The sequence below is a fragment of the Hipposideros armiger genome, unplaced genomic scaffold (assembly GCF_001890085.2).
Source record: "Hipposideros armiger isolate ML-2016 unplaced genomic scaffold, ASM189008v1 scaffold_95, whole genome shotgun sequence".
NCBI classification, from domain to species: domain Eukaryota; kingdom Metazoa; phylum Chordata; class Mammalia; order Chiroptera; family Hipposideridae; genus Hipposideros; species Hipposideros armiger.
Genome location: NW_017731445.1, coordinates 1,773,457 through 1,798,623, shown reverse-complemented (window position 1 = coordinate 1,798,623; position 25,167 = coordinate 1,773,457). Strand labels below are relative to the sequence as shown.

The window sequence follows — 25,167 nt, the reverse complement described above, 5'->3', positions numbered from 1 at the left end:
TTAGGCAAATGGTTGTTCCGGCTCCTCATTCTGGGCACTCCTGGAGGCACCGCTTTGGCCCCTCCCCTCTCTGCTTGTCCACACATTTGTGTGATGCACAGTGTCACACACAGACACAGGCACCCTTATTGTATCTGGGAGGAATATGTTTCATTAGCACATGAACCACTAGAGGAGATGTTCTGGCACCTTAAATCTTGTCCTCAGAGAAACCTTAACCCATGCTATTGTTCTTGCTGCCAAATATGGATGCTATACTCCATAAAACTACTTGTTTATAAGGAGGTTGGGTACTATGCTTCAGGTATACTGTGAAGTTTGCAAACTGGTCTGAATATATACCTCCTGCAAGTTACTTTGGTAGAGCAATGAATTTCTGAATTTCAAACTACCAGAAGCAGAATTTTACTCAATTCTGATGTAAGATTGCCATTGATTACACATCCCAGTAGATCTGGCAGTCCTTTAAATGGGCAAACTAACATGCTGTCTCATCAATAAATCCTTTAGGAAGAGTTCCCTTCCTTGAGATGAAATTGATATAGGATACTGCTTCTTCCTATATGGTCCATGACTCCATAAAAATCCACTAAAATACCCTAAGATGACATGAACCAAATTGGTTTGGGGACATCACTACCTTACCTGGAACCACAGGGAGTCTTCTCTTATAAAGATAAGGTGGAGAGATTGGGAGAAGCTCTTGCCTGGTAACAAAGTGCTCAAAAAATAGAAAATCGATGAAAGGTAAAGTTATATCACTCGCACCCAGCACAGTGACTGAATAACTGAGGGTTTTAAACACCAAATAAATATTTTTTAACTGAATGATAGATGGTGTAAATAATGCCTAATTAAAAGCTTTTAACTTAACAATAATATATCTAGTTCTTTTCACAAGTATGCAGAGAACTTTTTTCAAATAACTGCATGGTAATCCAAACCACCAAGAGCCTAATGATGGACATTTTGGTTGTTTGCAGTATTTTGCTATTACAAGCAATGAGTTAATGTTAATATTTTCTTAAATTTCACTTCTCCCATTTATGAGTAAGTTATGTTCCTAGAAGTGAGATCTAAAGACAGATCCATTTAAATTTTGAAATATATTGCCAAATTGCCCTCTAGATAGAAGGTTATAATTTATACTCCACAGGGATGTATGATAATGCCTATTTCCCCACATCATCACCAACATAGTGCATTAACAGTTTTTATAATAAATTTAAGTATTTGTAAAATATTTCAGTATTTTATTTTGTGTGAACCTATTATATAACATAAGTTCTTTTGATACTCCCAAGAGAGCTAAAGCATTTGAAAGCTCTTTAAAGAAAAATGGCTGTGGGGGATGGAGGTAGAAGGGAAGAATGTATTATAAATAGTAATGCTGAGCACACACTGTCCTACATTAAATAACTTTGTTCTGCTTTTTTAGGATCTATTAGCCAAATGCAGTAAAACCCATATTATAAAGATTCTCAAGTTCTGATGCTCAGCCACCTCAGCTTCCTGCCATCGTTAATGCATTTTAAGAGGGCATTTCAATGCAGCTCTAAAACTCCTGATCAATACACCTCAGCTGATCAGCAGGTAGATTAACTTATTCGGAAATGAGATATGTTTTTTGGAGAAATGTTTGTAGCATTTGATACCCCAACTCATATTTTTATGGAGTTTTCTATCTATGATTATTTTTACTTTTATTATGAAGATTTTCTTTTTTTTAATTAAAATTTATTAGGGTGATAATGGTTAGTAAAATTACATAGGTTTCAAGTGTACAATTCTGTAATACATCATCTATGTATCACATTGTGTGTTCACCATCCTTTCATCACCATATATTTGACCCCCTTTACTCTCATCTACCACCCCCTTTTCCCCCCTTACCCTCTGGTAACCACTAAATTATTGTCTGTGTCTATGAGTTTTTGTTTCTTTATTTGTTTGTCTTGTTCCTTTGTTGCTTTCAGTTTTATATCCCACAAAACCACAATGATATATCACCAGTTAGAATGGCTATCATCAACAAGACAGATAATAGCAAGTGTTGGAGAGGCTGTGGAGAAAAGGAACCCTCATACACTGCTGGTGGAAATGCAGATTGGTGCAGCCGCTATGGAAGGCAGTGTGGAAGTTTCTTTTAAAATTAAGAATAGAATTACCATATGACCCAGCAATCCCTCTCCTGGGTATCTACCCCCAAAATTTGAAAACATTTATCCCTAAAGATATATGTGTTCTGATGCTCACTGCAGCTTTATTTATGGTGGCCAAGACATGAAAACAACCAGAGTGTCCTTCAATAGGTGATTGGATAAAGAAGATGTGATATAGATACACAATGGAATACTACTCTGCCATAAGAAAAGATGAAATAGTGCCATTTGCAACAACATGGATGGATCTTGAGATGATTATGCTAAGCAAAACAAGTCACACAGAAAAAGTTGAGAACCATATGATTTCACTGATATGAAGATTTTCAAGTGTACATAAAGTACATAGATTAATACAAAGATTTCATCACCAAGATTCAAAACTTACTAAGATTTTGTCAATCTTAAATCATTTCTACTGCCAAGTATTTTTTTGTTTCCTTGGCTAGACATTCTAAAGCCAACCCAGACATAATGTAATTTCATCCATAAATATTTCAGTAGTATGCAGAATATTTTGTGCACATGTTCAGCAGGAAACAGGGACCAGAGACTATGGCTACTATAATAAACACTGAGAGCAGGGAGGCATGGAGCAGCCGTGTTCCAGCTGGGTTTAAGTGAGGCATGAGTTTTCCTCACAAAAATAAAAAATTGAAAATAGCTACTAGAAACTTGGATCTTTACTTTTTTGCTTTCTTGAGTCACTATCTGAAGTACAACCTTACATATACTCAATAGGATATCAACTTTCATATCACAAAGGGGCATAAACAATTATAACGTAGACAAATCCAGTTACAGTAGGTAATTTTAACTCTCCTCTCTCAATAACTGATAAACAAATAGACCAAAAATCATTAAAGATCAATCAAATTGACCTAATTAAATATTAGAGAACAGTCCACCCAACAATAACAGAACACATATTCTTTTCAAGTGCACATGGAACATTCACCAAGATGTACCATATTGTGGCAAAATAAACTCCAGTGAATTTCAAACTACTGATAAACAAATGACATTCTCATACCACAAAAGAATTCAACAAGAACACAGAAAGATATCTGAAAAATCTCCAAATGTTTGGAAGTTAGACAATATACTTCAAAATAATCCATGGATCAAAAAAATAATCCATTAGCCAAAGATCAACAACAATACAAATTATTTTGAATTGCTTGGCAAGGCAAACACAACATACCAAAATTCCTAAGATGTAGCTAGAACAGTGTATAGAAAGAAATATATAGCAGCAAATGCGTATATGAGGAAAAAAAAGGAAGAACCCAAATTCATGATCTACACGTCTACCTTAAGAAGTTAAAGAGAAAAGAATAATCAGAGGATCAAAGCAATCAGAAGGAAGAAAATAATAAAGAGCAAGAATCAATAAGATAGAAAATGGACAAAATAGAGAAAGATAAATGAAACAAAAAGCTGTTTCATTGAAAGGATCAATAAAGCTGATAAGCCTCTAGCTAGATTAACTTAAAAAGATCTATTATCAGTATAAGACATGAGAGAAAGGACATCATTATATATATATATATATATATATATATATATCATACTGATATAAAAGTATATTATGAACAACTTAATGGAAACTAATTTGACAACTTGGGTGAAATGGACAAATTCCATGACATAAATAATTAAAGCTCACTCAGTAAACAGTATGTACATTAAATAGATATATATGTATTAAATAAATTGACTCTAGTTAAAATCTCCTCACAAAGAAAACTCAAGGTCCATTTGGATTTGACTGTTAATTCCAACGAATATTTGAAAAAGAAATGATGCCAAATTCTATACAAAGAGTTCATAAAAATAGAAGGTTAGAAAACATGTTTCCATTTTTAAGACCAGTATTGCTGATACCCAAATCAAAGATAATTAAGAAAACTACAAAACAATACTTAATAAACATAGACACAAAATTTATTTATATAATTCTAGCAAGTCTAATTTAGCACTATATACAAAGGATCATACATCATGACAAAGAGGTTTAACTCAGAAAAAACAAGATTGTTTTAATAGTCATAAACCAATAAATTTAATTCACCATATTAACAGGCTAAAAATTAAAAAAATGTTATCATCTTCACAGATTCAGATATAATTTCTACCTTAAATTGTGTTTCAATTCAAGATAGAAACTATTAGCAAATTAGGAATATAATGGACTTTACTCAACCTAATAAAGGACATCTACAAAAAACCTACAGCTAATGGTAAAAACTGAATGCTTTCCCTAAGATCCTGAGCAAGGCAAGGATGTGCACTAATTTCTCCTCTGCAACACTGTACTAGAGGATCTCGCTGGTGCAATAAGCAATAAAAAGAAATAAAAAGCATACAGACAGGAAAGGAAAAAGTAAAACTGTCTGTAATCACAGATGATCTGATCATTCATGTAGTAAATCCTAGCAATCTATAAAAGAAAACTACAACAACCAAGTGACTTAGTAAGATTGCAGAATACAAGGCTAATGTACCAAAAATACCAACCACATTTCCAAATCAATGGATAATAAATGTATTCTAAATCTGGGTTGTTTGACGAGGAACAGGATATTGGCATACTATCAAAGTGCCTTTACCCAGATTCCTTATGACTTACACCTAACAAGGAAAGCATAGTAACTTTATAGTGGAGAAAAGGAAAAACATCTTGACCTGGTGATCAAAATTTGTATTACCAACAATGGGAAGGTAGACCTCAGTGCTCCCTGGTGCGATATCCTGAGAAGGACACAATATCAGTCAGGTAGCTTTCAGACTGGGGGTGCATAACATGAACCTTTTCATGAGGAAACACTAGAAAAACCCAAATTAGGGAATATTCTATAAAATAACTGATCTGTATTCTCCAAATATCTCAATGTCATGAAAGAAAGAAAAGGGGTGAAGAACTGTTCCAAATGAAAGGAATCTAAAGAGATTTGGCAGCTGAACACAATACATGATCCTGGACCAGATGTAGCACTAAAGAGAACACAAAATGCTACAAAGAACACTATTGCGACAATTAATGAAATTAGACTATAAACTGTGGATTAAATATAAATAGTGCAGATGTCAAATTCCTGAATTTGGCAACTCTACTGTGGCTACATAAGAAAATATTCTTGTTCATGGGCTATATCTTGTGAAGTACTAAAGAGTAAAGGAGGATGACATATGCAAATTACTCTCAAACGATTCAGAAATAAAATGATAGTGTGTGTTTATATATATATACACTTATATACACAGTTAAAGAGATAAATCAAATGTGACAAAATATTACCAATCTGTTTAAAGGGTATCAGAAGTTCTCTGTTATGTTTATAAAACTTCTTCGTAAGTTGGAAATTTTTTCTCAATATAAAAAGGATGAAGAAACTTCCCCATGATTCATAAACTCCCAGAATAAGGTTGACTAGTGTCTTTATTTGTTTTTTCTCCATTAGTGAAATGATAACAATTGGCTTTCCCATGTTTCTTATTACAATTAAAAATATGAGTTTTCTAGATTAAATGTCAACCAGGGAAGAGTGAAAGGGTCAGTTTGGAAGTTGTTGAAAGAACATGGGCCCTCCATTTTCTTTTGGTCACTTTGGATAATTTCCTTCATATCTATGAGCCTTAGCAACTTTGCTTAAAAATGGAAATTAACAATAATAATATACCAACTTCACAGGGCTGCTATGAGAATTACAAGAGAAGGCATAAATACATACCTTCAAAAAGTATATAAGAATTAAATAATGTTCAGACAGTGCTGGGCCTCTGCTTCAAGCCCACAGATGCTTTCAGTCTCCCTCAGAATAAAACCAAGATGCTCACCATGGCCTCCAACATCTCTCCCAATCCGGCCTCTGTTTCTCTGATCTCATCACTCTCCTCTCCCTCATTTCATCTTGACCCTCTGTGCCTAGTGCAGTTCTTCAAGCACACCCCGTCTTAAGGTCTTTGCAGTTCTGTTTCCGTCTGGACCACCCTTAGCCCACACACACAGACACACACACACACACACACACACACACACACACACACACACACACACACCTCCCTTCCTCCTCCACTGCAGTTCTATACTCAAATGTCATCTTATCAATGAGGCTTTCCCTCAAAAATTACCTATAAACAGTACACACACTTTATCTCCAGTCATTCTCTGCCTTTTTCTCTGGTTTCCCTTTTCAGCATTATCACACACAACTCACTATACATGTTCATTTACTTATTGTCTGTGTCCTCTTAAAATGTTAGATACATAATTGTAAGGACTTCTATTTATTCAGTACTGTATCTTCAGGACATAAATAAGTGTTTGGCACACAACAGAGTCTCAATAAACATTTTTTGAATGAATGAACAGGAAGTAAACCTTGCACATGTCTAGTATATACACAGTGTGTCGTAGATATCACCTGAAGTCCATTTAAATAAAACTTTTTTCTCAGTTGACATCTGTCATTATTAAATATCCAAACTGCTTCTAAGGGCCAGACGAGTGGCTCAGTTGGTTAAGAGCTTGCTCAAGGGTGCGAGCTCTGAGCAACAGGGTTGCCAGTTCGATTCCTGGCCCAAGCTGAGTTGCTTGCCGCTGAGCTGCCAACAGGTGGCAGGATGGCCCAGCCAAAAAACAAACACAAAAACAAAAACCAAAAAACAAACTGCTTCTAAAATACAATCAATTTAAATGTACCGGATTTCACAGTGGTCTTTGAGATTACTGGAGATTATCTGACATGTGACCATATCAGGTTTGGAGATCACTGAGTCACAATTCTGAAGGAGGAAAGGAGGGAGGGAAGAAATATTCCTCACAGATATATTTGGATATTTGATCATTTCTTTCCCAGCGATGCTACCTAATTACCAATACAGGTCAACTTCCCGATAAAGTTGGATTTTCTTTCTTACCTAAGTTACAGGTAATTGGCAGCTGTTCACTTACTTCTAAATATAAAATAGCAGCCTCACATTTCAAATGCCATATCCTCTTACTTCAGGAAAGCAGAGCACATCTCAAAAATTCAGCAGTCGTGTCTGATGGACAGTGACACCAGTAGACAGCTTTCTGTGAACACCAAGGCTGACAAATGACAACCAAGAGCCCACTGCCACTTGGGACCTGGGCCATCTGGGACCCACCGAGTCACAACCAGCTTGTTATTCACTTGCCACTACCTTCCTGCAGCTGTGGACTCCGGTTCTTCACATCACAACCTGCCCTGACAGATCCAGAATGAAGGATCAGCTGCTTGACTTGTTCAGTTTCCAGGGCCAGGAAAATCAGACAGGCAACCAACTCCCCAAGGACATTCATTAATTTTGAAAACTATTATTAAATTAAACCAAGGAGGACTATCAATTTGCAAACATCTGCACTTGCAAACCATTTGGCGGTAGGATTTACACTTAGCAGAAATCAAGAGACACACAAATTCCAGAAGAGGAAGGTGTTATGAGGCCTCCTTGGGAAAATTCTCAAGCAAAGTCTGAACTCTTGATATCAATTATTTTTCCTTCTTACAGAACAAATGAGACTGATTATAGCCAGTGTTCTAAAGCAAAGTGGCCCAAGGTCTTCCTTCCTGAAATACAGGTTATATACACTGAACCAATGAAGAATTCATATCACAATTAGTCCCACCTCTGGGCTCCCTATTTAGAAATTTGCCTTCTTGCTTTTTTGATTGGTATAAACAGATTAAGGAGAACCTTTGTCATTTGTATTCAAAATTGGGCAAAAGCAAATTGAATCCAGGCTTGATAACTTAGCCCCAAATCTCTGTATCAAGGAATGTAATGAGAAGGGTCAGTTCACTCTCTCTCTCTGTCAGGTAAGTCATCAGCTATTACTTACAGGGTTCCCATGTACCATCAATAGACTCCTGTCATTGGCCCCCGACACTGAGTGAGCCAGTTGGTTCTGGGCCTCGTGACTCTCTGGGCTAATTAATGTTCTCTCCTTCAGGTGGAGGGCTGGAAGCAGTGCACGTAGTTATGAAAACTGTTGGGCCACTGGACATGATAGGAAGTGAAATGTATCCCAGTATCTCTGGATTCTGTCTACTGGAATCTCAAATTTTCCATTTCACTGCATCTTGAAGACTCAAAGCAAAGGTTTTGTCCAGAAAATGAAGGCAGCCCCGATTTGAGAGCCTCTAAAGTATAAAATGACCAGACCTGCTCAGATTTTTGGTACCAACTCTGAAAAGCACCCTATGCATGAAATACGGATATGGTGGAAATACACATTCTGTGTAGAGTTAACCAGTATGACTTCCTTGGACATTAAGTGTGAACACATTAGAAGAAAGGTTTTCCATTCAGTCTTCTTTTTTTTTGTTTTTTTTTTTTTTTAGCTGAGCCATCCTGCTACCTGTTGGCAGCTCAGCTCGGGCTGGACTCGAACCGCTGTTGCTCAGAGCTCAAACTCTTCGAGCGAGCTCTTAACCAACTGAGCCACTCGGCCGGCCCCTCCATTCAGTCTTCTAATTGCATACTTGCTCCCATTCTTTCACTGGTTTATTTCTTTTTTGAAACTAAATGTGTGTCACCAGGGATGTGCGGTGGCAAGGAAAAAGTGTGTGGGCTTTGGAGTCAGGTAGCTCTGGATTTGAATCCTTGGTCAGTTAATTATCAATCATATTACCATGAGAAAATGACTGCTTTTCTTGGAATCTCAGTTCCCTCAGTAGTAAGATTAGCGGTTCTCAATCTGTGGGTCGCGACCCCTTTGGGGATCGAACGACCCTTTCACAGGGGTCACCTAGTACTTGTATGTGGGCATATCTGCATGTGGGCCTGGAGACGGATAGAGGAGCGGTGTCTTGGTTCCTAAGACCATCGAAAATATGTTTTCCAATGGTCTTAGGCGACCCCTGTGAAAGGTTGAGAACCGCTGAGTAAGATGATCCAATTAAATCTTCCCTCAAGTAGATGGTGTATCAGATGAGACAATAGGTTAAAGGATTATAATAAAAAGTAAAAGTGACATTTTTCTCTTAGCTTAGTTATGTCCCATTATATAGCTCCCAAATTTTATATTTTTTAAAGACATTAATGAAATAGAAAATAAATAATAGAGAAAATAATATAACCAACAACTGATTCGTTGAAAAGACTGATAAAATTGATAAACCTAGGCTGATCAAGAAACAAAAAGAAGATATTAATAACCAATATTAGGAAAGAAATAGGAGAAATTATTATAGATTATTACAAAATTAGAAGGATAACATGCAAATTATAAACAAATTTGTCAGTAAATCTGACATCTTAGATGAAATGGAAAAATTCCATGAAAGACTATAAAATACCAATTGACACAGAAATAAAATCTAAAGATGCCTACAACTACTTTATTTCCATTAATAAAACTTTAAGTCATAATGACTTTACAGGTGAATTCTAGCAAACATTTAGTGGTGAAATAATATCAATTCTTCACAAACTATTTTATTCAAAGTAAGTAATTCACCAAAATCATAGAATATTACAATCTTAATAGATCCAGAAAAATATTTAACAAAAATCTAACACCCAATTATGATAAAAATTTGTAGCAAGCTAAGGAAAGCAGGGAACTTCCCTAATCTGATAAAGGGCATCCACAAAAAAACATGTAACAAACATCATACTTAATGGTGACACACTGGACTTTCCCCCTACAATCAGGAGCATGTCCAGAGCAACTGCTGTCACAGGTCTATTCAACATTGTATTGGAGGTCATAAGAATTTCAAAAGTCAAGAAAATATAAAAGGAATAGAGATATGTGTTAAGCTGTCTCTATTTTCAGGTGATAAATTTTTCTCTTTTTTTAATGTAGAAAGTGCTAAGAAACCTAAACTATAACTACTAGAATTAGTAAGTGAATTTAAAAGATTATAGTATCTAAGATTAATATTAAAAATTAATTTATTTTTATAGACTAGTAGTAAACAATTGTGTTTTCAAAATTTTATTTATAATAGGTTCAAAAACATAAAACAATTAGGGATAAATTTGTCAAAAGTTGTGTATGACTTTCACATTGAAACATATAAAACATTTCTGGGGGAAAATTAAAGACCTAAAGAAATAGAGAGAAATACTCTATTCCTGGACTGGAAGCAATGGCATGTTGGTAAACATTTAACAGCTGATTTCCCCCACAAAACAAAAGAGGCCCCTGTTTGTGGAGTTTGCCAATTTCTGTGGTGTAAATTCTCTCACCCTCACTAATTCCAAGCTTTCAAATTCCTGAAATTTTTATAATGGTCCCTTGCCATGTAATATGTGCTGTAGTATGTGCTCACCAATGACTGAAAGACTTAATGTTGTTACAATGACAATTGTTACCAAATTGATCAATCTCAATCATAATTTGACCATGCACTTTTGTAGAAACTGACAACTTAATTATACAAGGTATATGGAAATGCAGAGCACCGAGAACATCCAGAACAATCTTGACAAAGAACAAAGTTGGAAGACTTAAACTTCAAGTATTACTTTAAAGGTTATCCAGACAATGTGATAGATACTGGCATAAGGATAATCAATGGAACAGATCAGAGGGCTCCAAAATAGACCAACTCTGCACAGTCATTTGACTTGCAAAAGTCTTTTCAACAAACAGTGCTAGAATAACTGTTTATCCATATAGTCTAAAAATACTCTTTAACTCCATACCGCATACCGTATAAAAATAATTAATTTGGATTGTATGCCAAAAATTAAGCTATAAAACTTCTAGAAGGAATTACAGGAGAAATCATTCGCTATTTGAGAGGAGGCAAAGAGTTCTTAGGACACAGAATGCAATAAACAAATAAAGAAAAAATGATAAAATGGACTTCATCAAATTTTAAAACTTATTTTTTACATATGCTATCATTATGGAAATGAATAAGGAAGATACAAACTAGGCAATAACAGTGATAAGTTACATATCTGATACCTGCATGGTATCCTACAATAAAGAATAACAACTCCATAGATAACCAATCAGTTATGGGCAAATGATTTGAATTCATAAGCACATGAAAAAGTGCTTAACATCATTAGTCATCAGGAAAATGTAAATTAAAACCACTATGAGATACAAAGATACAACCACCAGAATGGAAGAAACTGAAAAGATTAAAAGACCAAATGTTGGCAAAAATATGGTGCCACCAGAACTCTAATCTATCATTGATCGGAGTATAAAATTGTACAATCACTTTGCAAACCATCCTGGTTATTTCTTATAAAACTAAGCATGCACTTACTCTATAACCCAGCAATTTCACTCCTAGGTATTGATCCAAGAAAAATGAAAAAAATATATATGTTTACAAAAAGGTTGATACACGAATATTTATAGCAGCCTTAGAGATCAGAACCAAAACCTGGAAATAGTTTCAATGTCCATCGAAATGAGAATAGATAAACAAATTGTGACTATTATTTAGCAATAAAAAAGAACAAACCACTAATACCTATAACAGCATGGATGAATCTCAACATACTGAGTGACCTTTATTAAAGAGAGTATATACTGAATGACTTCCTTTATAGAAAGTTCTAGAAAAGACAAAGCTAATCTATGGGGGGGGGGAATAAAAACAGTGATTATTTCTAGAAGGATAGGAGTAAAGAGTGACTTGGAAAGGGCATAAGGTAACTTTTAGGAAGCTGGTATTCTTGAAGATTTGTGCATTTTAATGCATGTAAATTTAACCACAATAGAAAAACTGAGAGGCATAAACAAAATTTTGAGTTCTAGTTAGTGATATGCAGGGTGAAGTATATGGGGTGAAATGTGTTGGTTAATATAATTTATTCTGAAATGCATTACAAAAATAAGATGGATTGATGGATGAATAGAGGGATGAGTGGATGAATAGGTATATGATAAAACAACTTCCTCACTCTGGCTGACTCTGAGTCAGTTTAGAAACAAGAAACCAGGTTAACTTCTTTACCCCAACAAGTTACCAATAATGAAACAATTTTGGACATTCTTGCTACCCAGAGGAGGTATGTAGCATTGCTAATACTTGGCATTATCTGGATTAACACCATAAGTAAGATGAAACAATTTATATCTAAGTTAAAACAATGACAATTGGCCATCAAAGGTAGACCCAAGACATTGTAGCCCTAATTCTCTTTATGAGGCTGGAAATTTTCCAGAGTGCCTTTCAGTCCTTTTTTAAAATACTTCTCATTATACTTTAGTTTACCTCCCTATTGCTTGACATTTACTGTCCAGAGTCTAAAACTGTTCAACAAATGATTGAAAGACAACAACAGGATGAAATCATTCTGATTGACACTGAAACTCACATTTCTGCAAACAACCTCATCTTCCAGGAGAATCAGTAACAGTGATGAAGATCTGGACAATCCTTGGTGGCCTCTCCTGCAGCTTTGGATGAAGAAGCAAAAGGGGGGGCTAAAAATAAAAACGTTCTTGCCTAGGAAAAGGCTGATTGTTCTCTAGCCTTGGTATCAAATAAGCATCAGAGCCAGTTTTCAATAATTTCATTAATCGATGACAAATCACATCAGGAAACATGCTGCCAAAAGCAACCAATCAGATATAGGGAAAAGTTAACCATTGGGATATTTGTCTTGGGAAAAGACAGCGGGTCGTGACAAGCACAAAACTTACCAGCGTGAGACTCAAACTTCAGCAGAGCACTGTTGCACCCCAGAGTAATCAAGATGGACTCCTTCCCCACACGGCAACATTCAGTGTCTCTGTTGAGTAAGCATTTAAAGACACAGACGCCATCAGCTATAAAAGGCGATAAAAAAAAAAAGATTAGGAAAATCCATTTTGAGCATTGTAAAAAGGTTCATCAATGCCATTCCTACAATTCTCTCATGTTCTCAAGCCTCCCCATTTCTTTTTTCTTAATGCAATGCCTCCTGGGACATATGGAAATATGAGGATCAGAGATAGAAAGAGATGAATCTATGGCTGAATATCAATTCTTTGCAGATAGATTAACATGGCTCAGAACTGACTCTCATTGGCTCTTGCTTTTATGTCCAGGGCTCACTACCTGTAACCCTTGTAATTCCCCAAATATTTTGTTTCTCTGGATGCCATCCTAAAAGAGTCCAGGTATTGTCCCTATGGGTTACTCTTGAGCACCTACTATGTGCCAGAGATATCATAAAAATCTCCATTGAAAGTATTATCACTGTCAACATTTCTAGCTGAAGACAAGGCTGAGAGTTTAGGTCCAAATATGCATAGCTAATAAGTGGCAGAACTAAAATTCAAACCCAGAATTGAAGCCCATGTTGCTCCTACCACATTGTGCCACCGCAAGTGTGATAAAAAGGGAGCTGAGTTTCTGCAAGCAGGGTCCAAGGTAAGTAGCTAGAGTCTCATTAAATTCATCCATACATAACTGGATACAAATTTACTAATCCTCCTTTTATTATAGACAGGCCTTTACCACTGGGGCAGCTGTAGTATGCTGGAAAAAAGCAATGAAGTTGGACTTTGCTTTCATCTTTGATATTTACTAACTGAGGTACTTCAATCACCTAATCACATGGAGTCATATTTTTTCATTATGCAAAATGAAAATATTGATGTTTATTTCACAGGCTTTTTTGTTAAGGCTGAATAATAAAGTTTAAATAATTTCTAAAATCCTATTAACACAACAAGACTATTATTTCTCTTAACATAAAGTAGATCTTAGCTCCTATCTTTGACGTCTTCCATTCCCCCTTATAAAATAAAATACAGTAAGTGTATTAAATTAAAATTTAAAACACAAGTGTACATAAAATTCCATTGTTACACATGGGTATATGTGCACACATTCAAAACACACACAGCGTCACGATGATCAAATATTTTCAACCATTACTTCAAATGAACAAGTACCTCCTGATGAAAGCATTCACAGATACTTTTCACAAAACATCTTGGCTGGTTAAATAGTGCAGATGTTTTGAAAACATTCTCCTGGCATAAAACATGATTACAGGTCTAGTTATTACAGCCCAGCCAGTGTCTCAGAGGCATCAATGTCTCCTTGCAGGGAGGCAGCCATGAATAGTAGAGGCTGAAGAAGGCAGTTTGGTGTTCTTTTAAACAATGGTTTTCTAAAATCACAAGAAATATATTTTTCAATAAATCAGGATTTTTAGCATTAACCAATTGTTTCTCTTACGGTTTTGAAGTAGGATAAGATAGAAGGAAGAAGGAAGAAGAATCCTAGGCTTCCTGAGTTCCTTGTACATATATGACTATTATATTATAGTCTGTGAGCTCTTTGTGAGCAGGGGTTATTATTTTACTTTATTTTGGGGCTCACTATTTTTTTCTCTCTGATTCAAAACTTAACACAGTACCTAGTACTTAATAAGTATTTTCTGAATCAGTGAAGACACTTCTCCTTGTATTGATTGCATAACATCCCAGAACAGATAAAAAGCTTCAAAATGTGTATGATTCAATTCTGTTTAACCAGATAGGCTCAGATTATTTTTGCTGTTTTGTTTGGTTTGATTTAGTTTGGGTTTTTTTGTGATTTAATTAGGGTATAAATTGAGTTGCTGTTTTTTTCTACTTTCATAAATTGCAAAATGCTACTCATATAGTCTCTTTTTTTCATCTCCTCCCTATCTTCTGTTTAAACATGGGTGGGGAAAGTATTTTTAAGCGTGCAATAAAATCCAGAAAGTACCAGTATCTACTTCAAGTTTAAAAATCTACCTATGGCAAAAAAATTTTTTAAACACTTTAAATAAAACTGAAAAGCAATGATAAGTTAGGAAAGTGTTGGGGTATTTTATTGTATTTTTTTTTTTTTAAGATTTTTATTGGGGAATTGCGGGGAGGGGAACAGCGCTGGGGAATTGGGGGAAGGGGAACAGACAAGTTGCTGTCGTTTTTGTTCTTCAATCTAGTTGTGGAGGTCGTTGCTTCACTGGCCCAAGCTGGCACCATCATTGTGCTCTTCTCTGGCGAGGCAGATCAGTCGCCGGCTTCTGGACGGCCGCTCACTGCGGCTTTTTTATTGTATTTTTGTTTGTTTGTTTTTTGCTGTTTGCTTCGCATTTTTATTACTTTCTATTTTAATGAAAAATCACTTTACATTTTTATAAAGTTGATATGTTCCCATACTATGACTCCAGACAATAGAGAAAAAATACAATTTAAAAGACTGAAAAAAAATGAATTACTTCTACAAGAAACAAACATTAACATTTATTAAACATCATTATTGACATATTTTAATTCACATACCTATAGAGAAGATGAGAATGTACACTTTTATAAAAATAAGCTCTTGTTATTGATATTATTTAAGATTATATATAATTTGAATTGAATTAAATAGAAAATCAAACTGAACTGAACTATAAAGGCATCAAAACTTAGGAAAGTGGGGCCAGCTGAGTGGCGTGTTGGTTAGGAGTTGGCTTGGGACGCTAGCCCTGAGCAGCAGGACCCCGGTTCAGATCCCACATGAGGGCCAGTGACGCTGCACCCTCTACAGCTAAGATGGTGAACAACAGCTCCACCTGGAGCTGGGGTGCCATGAGTCGCCAGCGACGGCATAGGCTGCAGTGGGGCTGGCCAGCAGTGGGCGTGAGCTTCTGTGAGCTGCCATGAGCCGCCATCCTATGGCTGGCGAGCAACTGCCTCAGCCAAGAGGAGCGCAATAATAACACCAACATAGGCCAGTGAAGTGACGTCCTCCACAACTAGACTAAAGAACAAAAGGACAGCAACTTGTCTGTTCCCCTTCCCTGATTCCCCAACGCTGTTCTCCTCCCCCAATTCCCTAATAAAATCTTTAAAAAAAAAGAAATTTAGCAAAGTGTTTTTATCATACATAACAAAGACAATATCTCCAATATACAATTGGCTCTAAAAAATAACAAGAAACAAACATCCCTATTAAAAAGTTAGTAAGGCGATCAGTAGGCAATTGACAACTAGAAAAATGCAAATAGCACCAGAAATGTGAAAAAAATAATAAATTTCAGTAATAATCAATGAAAAATATAAAAAAAGGATGAGCTCTAGTTTTTTCTGTCAAAATTTTAAAAATATATGTTGACAATATCAAATATTGGAAAGTGTGTGAGAAAATAGTGAGTGGCCATTATTAGGAATGTAAATTTCTATATTACTGGAATATATTCGGCCCATAATATTTAAAATTTAAAATTTATGTACTCTTTGCTAGACATTCTACTGGTAATAATTTCTTCCAGGGTGTACTTTATCAAGTGTGAATGAATGTACATTCAAGGACATGCATCTAAGCGGTGTTTGCTACAGGTAGAAAATGCAAAGCTAAGAGACAATCATTGACATGGTTGGTTAAGTCAAACATGAAACTTCCATGTTCAAGTTGCAGAACAGCATGTACAATATTATTGTAGCAATTTAATATTGTGTTTATCTTTGTAGAAAGCTGTTTAAAAAGATATACACCGAAACATCATCAGTGGTTTCCTCTGGATAGAGAAATCTGGGTCATTTTTTTTTTCTCTTTACAAAGTTACGCATTGTTTGAATTTTCTATGTGAGTACTTATTTTTATACAGGAAAAATAAGAAAGCAATGCATTTGTTAAAAAAACAATCAAACAAAAAACACACTACCATCACTAATGTAATTCTCAGTGGGTATTACTCTTCTTTAAATGTTTTCATTTATTAGATATTAATTGGTAACTTCATTCAAAAATATTTATTTAGGAATTCCTGCATCCAATAAAATCAGTTTTAATTCTTAATTTTTAAATCATCCATCTCCATGAATGATTTATTATGTTTTTTTGTTTGCTAATGTAATAACTTTTCGTGCTGACCACATTAGTACATGACACAAACATTCTACATGGTTTCTGTGAACAAATGTGAGCAAGATGAAAGTGCAGCTATTTTAGGGGAGATTTTTACCATCATCCTAGAAATGTGCCTTTTTTTAAATTAAAGAATTTATATTAGAAAAATGAAGGATTATGACAAAAATATTGCTGAGGAGCACATATAAATCCAAGACCAGGAAGTACTCCTACATCGATGAAAAGTAGGGGTGGTGTGGAGATCATTTCCAGTGTACATTGTACTAAGGTTACAGGGCTTTTATCTATCCAGTGATTATTACTAGTAATAACAATAATAATAATAATAATAATAATAATTACATCTGCAGAACATTCTCCCTCCCCTGCCAAACCTCATTTCGTCTCTGCAGTGGCACAGAAGTCTGGCTGCTTCTGTGTATTTACCATCATTGCGCTTTCCAACTTGGCTTTCATCAGTGACATTTTTGCTACTTCCTCAAAGGCTAAGGCGGGGTCTGCCAGTGGCAAGCAGGAGTTCATGTGCACCAAGATTAGTCAACTTTAGGAAAGCCCAGAGCCTTGCCGTTCCCTCCTTGAAGGAAAGCCACTTGTTCTCATGGAAGACTTTCAAAGAAAATCATAATGATGGCAAACCCAGATACCTGACTCTATCCACCCCCTCAGCCACATGTAACAAAACTCCCAAAGGCACACAGAAAATCCAGGATCTACCCATTTTACAAGTGCAGACATGCATGAAAAATGCCACCGGGCAAGGTGAAGTGAGTTGTCCTTGCTTTTCTTAACCAATAATTCTCTACTTCTCCACATATACACTCCTCTCCTTTCAGCCTATGCAAATATAAAAATTCAATCTCCACAGAAAAACTACAACATTAATTAACCAAAAATATTACGTATCCAGCATGGTCTAGAACTGACGTTCTAAAATATATTCTTATATATAAATTCCTGGGCAGAAGAGCACCCATGACCTAATAATATGGCATTTATACCAACAATTTGCTCTGTGACCCTTTTAATATTTTCCTATCTAGAAGTAGGAAGTTTGCCTACTTAAGGATTATGTTTCCTAAGAATAGGTGAGTAAAAAATGACTGCAAAGGCAGCACATATATATGGGGTTGTCGGAAAAGTCATGACGCATTTTTGCAACGCAAAACATAGAAAAAAAACCATCATGACTTTTCCAAAAACCCAATGGATGGAATAAAATATATAGACAACTGTGCACTTACTATTTTTTAACAAATTTAACCACAGACAATGAGTGAAAAGATAAAAGGACAGGATTAGGGAACTCCAGGATATGTACTATTATTAAAATTCAGCATCAACACTGATCATACTAGTAACAATTTCCAATGAGATATGACAAAATAGTAATGAATGATATACTTGTATTCACAGCTTCTTCTCCTCTACCTGGTAAGGAGAGTTTTGCATTTGAAAGGTTAGATTCTAAACTTTTGCGTGCTGAAGTAATAATGATAGTGAAGAAAAATTTTAAATGGATTAATTCGGCTTGAGAGGGGCCAACGTTAACAGCAGAAGAGAAATGAAGAAAATGGGAGGATAAGCAGGAAAAGGTCAAAAGGGCCTTGAAGAAGGTTTTAGTGTTGAGAACTGGGCCATATGTGAGAGAGACAGAGATGGAAAAGGGGCTTTTAAGACATCAGTCTCAGAATTGCACAGGTATTTTGTTTTGGTTTGGGTTGGCTTTGAATTTGTTTTCTGTTTTTCAAATACTATCCCCTTCCCTACATTTTTTTTTTTACAATTTTACTAATTTCATACAGCCATTACACAGTAATACTGTCCCCTTTTGGCCCTCACCTAATAACTATTTAGTGCTCACCACCAGTCCTATGTATGTCTCTCTAGTCATTTCAGTTGTCCAAAGTCATTTTCTAATAGAATCCTAGGAAGGGCTCCCTGAAACAAATTCTTTAGGAGATTCCTTAGGAAAGGTCATGGGAACAATATTCTGATTTTGTGCATGCCAATAACTGTCTTTGTCTTTTTATTTCTGAAGGTCATTTTTTTCTTGGATACAAAACCCTTGGCTCAAGCCGGCCGAGTGGTGCATTGGTTAGTTGGTTTGGGATGCTAGCTCTGACCAGCAGGGCCCTGGTTCAGATCCCACATGAGGGCCAGTGATGCTGCGCCCTCTACAGCTAAGATGGTGAACAACAGCTCGACCTGGAGCTGGGCTGCCGTGAGTCGCCAGCGACGGTGTAGGGTGCAGTGCGGCTGGCTGGCAGCCAGCGTGAGTTGCCATGAGCCACCGTGAGCGGCTGTCCAAAGGCCAGCGAGTGACTGCCTCACCGGGGAAGAGTGTAATGATAATACCAACATAGGCCAGTGAAGCGATGTCCTCCACAACTAGACTGAAGAACAAAAGGACAGCAACTTGTCTGTTCCCCTTCCCCAATTCCCCAATGCTGTTCCCCTCCCCCAATTCCCCAATAAAATCTTGAAAAAAAAAACCACAAAAAAACCTTGGCTCACATTTTCTTTTACTGAGGTTCTTTAAATACATTACTCCCTTCTCTTCTGGCACATAGCATTACTGCCAATGATATCAAATGATAATCTAATTTTCTTTCTTTTACACATAATATACTAATGTTATCTAGAAAGCCAAAAGATTTTTTCTCGTTCTTTAAAGGCTAGTAATTTTTACCAGAAAGTGTCTTACGCTGGCTAGTCCAGGTCAATATTTTCAGGTATAAAGTTTATATCTTCAATTTATTTATTTCAGCAAATTTTTTGCAATTATTATTTTAGTATTTGTTTTATTTCTTTGCTCTGATATCTTCCTCAGAGGCTCTTATGTGTGTGTGGTATCCTCTTTTCTTACCTTCAATGTTTAATTTTCTTTTGAATCTTTATCTCTTTTTTACATTTCCTTTTACATTTTAAAAAACTTTCCAACTTTTCTCCTTTATTTGATGTATTTTCTTGTTCCCTCTAGTTTAGCCTTCATTTCTAAACTTATTTTAACTATTTATTTCTAATTTCTTGAATTCTGTCTTTCATTTCTGAGTTTTTCTAATTCTGTTTCATGTTATTCTTTTGTGCCCGGTATAATTTTCTTAATGTCTCTTTAATTTGTTTTGCAAATTAATCTTACACACATATTTTTGGATCATGTTTTTCTAGAACGTTTTCATTGTTGTTAGGGATGTTATTCTGCACCTTACTGCCTTTTTTCTTATAGTAACTATTTGGGATTTGACCTCCATACTTTCCTGTTGCTCATCTTTATGTGAGTCTCAGTTTCCTGAACTTCTAGGAGGATGGTAATTGCACATATCGTTTTACAAGAAACTACCAAATTCTTTTCCAGAGGGACTGTTCCATTTAATATTCCCATCGGCAATGGACAAATGAGTCATTTTCTCCACATCCTCGACATTTGGGTTGTCACTATTTTTTGCTTTGGATATTCTAATAGTTGTGTAGTGATATCTCATTGTGGGTTTAATTTGCAGTTCCCTGATGGCTAATGATGCTGAACATCTTTTCATGTGCTTATTTACCATCTGTATATCCTCTTCAGGGAATGTCTGTTTATGTCTTTTACCCCTTTTTAAATTGGTTTGTTTTTGTTTTTTATGATCGAGTTTTGAGAGTTCTTCATATATTCTAGATACTGGTCTTTTGCCAGATATGTGGTTTGCAAATATTTACTGTAGTTTGTCTTTTTATCCTCTTAACAGGATCTTTCACAGAACGAAAGTTTTAAATTTTGGTGACAACCAATTTCTCAAATTTTCCTTTTATGGATCTTTTGGTGTCAAGTCTAAGAATTCTTCACCTGAGTCCTTTGACCTTGCTCCTTCTAGGGTTTCATGACACCATAACTGAACAACTGTGACAGTCTCTCCACTGCTATCTGCTCCTGCAATTGAAAATGAATTCACACTATTCCAAGCTGCCAGATTACAATTACTGAAGCCTATGTGCCGTCACTGCAGTGCTCGGCCCAACCTTCAGAGATTCCCCCACTGAATGTGAAAGTACAGACTCTCCTGCTTGGAACTGTAGGTCCCCAGGCACCTTTTCTGTTTCTGCCCAATGAACTCCCAACCCCCTAAACATACACCACACTCCAGCCAAATTATCCACTGCTCTCCAAAAAGGGTTTATGATTATAGTGGTGGTAGAGATGAGAAATAAAAGTGCAGGACTTCTGTGGTGATAAAGCTCCCCTTCTGCCACCGAAAATATTACCTGATTTATCAGTATCCATTTTAAATGCCAACACCTCCATGGCACCTTTCTTAATTGCCCCCAACTGGCATATGTTATCTCCCTCGCTTCACTACTCAAGAGCGCTTTGCACCTCTCTTACAGTACTTAGCTTATGCTTCCATTTGTACCCCAATCGTAACCATTTTGCAAGATGTCAGACTGTCTGTTGGCAGGAAGTGTGTCATCCTCATCTTTGATTCCTCTGGAGGACCTGGTACACAGCAGGGATCATGAATAGTTAATTTGACTGGAACCATTGTCAGCACCATTTCAGTTCAGACACATGGCCTACTTGCCATGCACAGTGTCAAAAACAAAGTAAAAGGACAAACTTAACTCATCTTTCTAGCCTCTGAATCAACTTATAAGTTTTTTTAACCATTCCCTCTTTTCTTTCACATCCTTCTCTCCCTGCATAATCACAGCAGAAAGAAGAATAAACACTAAAACCAACACCATAATGACATTTTAAACACCTCTGTGATCAATATTCTCAAATCAGAAGGAAGCAGCATTTCATTCTGCTTTTAATGAAAGAGTACGTCACTTCCCTATCAGCTTCTGTAGGAACCCACTGCTGCTTCAGATGTATTTGCAGTGCTTCTGAGTCATCTGTGAGCTCCCCCAGGAATTTCTCTCCCCCAGGAATTTCTCAAGGTGAGAAGGCAACTTGGGGCCAGAGAAGCCATGGTTACTAGGAATTCTAGGAAAAGAAGCAGATCTTGTTCTTTTTAAAATCTCAACTCTTTCCTGTCAAATACATGTCTACTGTTTCCAGCACTGCACACAGCACATTGATTATGATTGACAATGCTTATTGAATTAAACTGAATCAATACAGTCACAGACGTCTCCATCACTTCCTAAACTACATAAAAACAGAGAAATCTCAGAGCATTACAGATATCAAAGTGACAAGCAAACACTTGCTATTTTTAGCTGATGTTTTTTCAACTCTAGCAAATGGTTTGGATCTTTTTGTTTATAAAATGTTTTTCCAGTTATGAGATCAAGAAAAGTTCACTTCCTCATAAGAATGTAAAAGCCTTCTTGCTTTTCCTGAATAAGCAGCTTCTCTCAGATTTAAATTTAATTTTATTCTGAATGTCTCTTTAGGGTAACTAAATATTGTAGCATCTACATCCTTTCCGGGTAGAATTTTCTCAAATCACCAGCTTTCTCCCTGTGGTTTCTAGAGATTATAAGCTATCCTCCTGAATTCACTCAGTCGGGGATAATTGCTCCGATGTGGTTTCACCAGCTATATCAACAACAGAGTTGGAACTTCCAATGAAAGTGTATAAAATAACAACTTTGCTGTCAAGAGCTGTTCTAGAGATTCATTTTTGTTATTGCCCATCAGCGGATGTGGTGGAACCAGGTATCTGCAAGCCGTAGTTTGGGGATTCATTCATACATGCACATTTAGCTAACATTATGAACATCTGCTGTCAAGCCAGTCACTGTTGACTGGCAATGGGGGAAGATGCAGAGATAAAATAAACTGCAGCCAGAGCCTTGAGAGAGCTCCCAGCACAAGGAGAAGAGGTCTCATGCTATGGTACCCCTGCGAAACAAGCAACTAATTTTATCTGGGAGATCGCTCATAGGAGACATTACACTGGACTCAAGCCCTGAAAGAAAAATAAGATCTCTCCAAGGAGAAAGGGAAGAAGGGGAAAAGGTCATTCTAAGCACAGGGAGCAACCCGCGTAAAAGGCTAATGAATGAACATGTCATGAATGAATATGGCAGATTTGGAAAAGAGCAGTAAGCAGTTCCATGTGGTTTGTAGGTAGAGTAATAGGTGTTAATGTATTGATCTGCACAGGGAGACTGGAGTAGGGATTTTAAAAGGTTTTGATTTGCTGCAATTACTGTTGCCATTCTGACAGACAACAGTTGCCCATAGTAACACAACGAGAAACGGGGCATCTGAGTAGCCAGCTGCCTTGTTGAGCGTTTGCACACCTTTTCCCTCACTGGTTCCACACTGCTGTGGCGTGAGGTGGGGTTCCTTATGCCCGTTCTGTAAACAGGAAACTGGAGGCTCAGAGTTACTGGGGGATTTGCTTAAGCTCACCTCAGCCTGGACTACTTCAAAGTCTATTCTCATTGTTCTGCATTATGTAACTCCCTATGACAAGTAAAAAGGAAGGGGAAAAGGACAGATTAAGGCATTTCAAAATTTCTCAAAATATGAGCTCTGAAATCCTGCTTTCAAAGCAATCAGGTGTAAAGATCCCCTTCTCTTACTATTTAATCTTAGATACTCTTAAAAGCCTACTTCAATCTTCACCTGCTCCATAAGGGATCACTATAGCCCACACGGATCACCGTTGCCAGGAATTAAGCATAGCCTTTTTACATTGCCTTAATTTCTTGCCACACATTGTTTATGTGCTCTTTTGAACCAGTCCCATCTACCCCTTAGTTGATAAACTCCTTCAGATGCCTTATTCATGTCTTCCTACCCAACAATCCCCAGCTCAATCCCTTACACACAGTACATAAATCACTAAATGTTGGTTCCTTAAGTACAGATCCAGGGTCTGGCCTGGCTCTGAGAAAACAAAAAAATTTAAAGGCTATTACAATTTCCTCCAAAAGAATTATGGAGTCCAGATGGTCTACAAGCAATATTTTAATAAACACTTGAGGCAGACATAGTTTCTATGTTACTTAAACCGGTCTGGAACAGAGGAAAAGATGGAATACTACCTAAATCATTTACCAAGGCAATATAATACAGTAATAAAACTTGACAGACACACTGGTAAAGTAAATATTAAATTCCATTATGAGTATGGAGGGAAGATGGAGGTGACCTAGGTGTGAATCTTGATTAGAGCACTTACTGGCTTTATCTCCTTAGGAATTATTTAACCTTCAATAAATATGGTTTTTTTGTGATAATATAATAAATGATAGTATAATATAATATAGGGTTAGTCCAAGTTCAACAGAAATAATAACGATGATGATGCTCACATTTACCATTTTCCTGGCACTGTTCAAAGACATTTATATGCATTAATGTCTAATCTTCACAATAAAGGTAGGTATTACTCCAATCTTCACTTTACAAGTGAGTAACTGAGACAGCAAAGAAGACCTTTTATATGGTGGAGATAGGACTAAACCCAAGAAGTCTGGCTCTAGGTCCCATACTATTAGCAACTCCTTGAGTCATTAATATTAATATATTTACATGTCAAAGGAAAATATGTAATTCATTTTATGAATGCAGAGGATAAAGAAGAGAAAAAAACAAAGCTTTCACTAAAAACAAACAAACAAAAAAACAAAAACTTTTTAGCAATCTGGGATAAATCTTTATTACAATAAGGAATATTTGTATTGAACCAACAGTTAATATCGGGCTTAAGTCTGAAATTAATTTAAAGTCACAAATAAGACCAACCAAAGAGTTTGCACAAATCTCTACTAATTGACATTGTTCTGAGAGTTCTAGCCAACATAATGAAGCATAAAAATAAAGAGGTTTAAATATTAGAAAGGAGATGGTTTTATTGTGGATTTAAAAGAATCAAGAGAATCAACTTAAAACTTATACTAATTACAGAGTTGAGAAAGGAAACTGGTTACATATATTACATAATCAAGTTACTAAGTAGTTGTTTTACATATCTGCTCCCCCCAAAATACTGTTAGAAGTATAATTCTATTTTGAATAGCAACAAAATTATAAAACAATTAGAAATAAACTTGGCAAGAAATGTGAAGGACAAGGCCATATGAACAGAACATAACTACAAAAGCTGAGGTGTATAAAAGACAAATAAATGCAGTCTAAAAGTTACCTATAATTCCAAGATGTTCTGTGTGTGTGTGTGTGTGTATGTGTGTGTGTGTGTGTGTGTGTGTGTGTGTGTGTGTGTGTG

The 25,167-nt window shown here is 36.2% G+C and overlaps 1 protein-coding gene across 3 annotated transcripts in view; it reads right to left on the bottom strand.

Annotated features, from left to right (window-relative positions):
• Positions 1-25,167, bottom strand: part of LOC109384474 (histone-arginine methyltransferase CARM1-like) — a 257,878-nt gene that overhangs the window by 153,652 nt on the left and 79,059 nt on the right. For all 3 annotated transcript variants that reach the window (XR_002124405.1, XM_019645877.1, XM_019645878.1), the window contains exon 2: positions 12,817-12,942. Coding sequence is in view for 2 of the 3 variants with exons in the window: in XM_019645877.1 (XP_019501422.1) it covers positions 12,817-12,942 (126 nt within the window). In the remaining variant the exon portion in view is untranslated. The remainder of the gene's footprint in view (positions 1-12,816; positions 12,943-25,167) is intronic.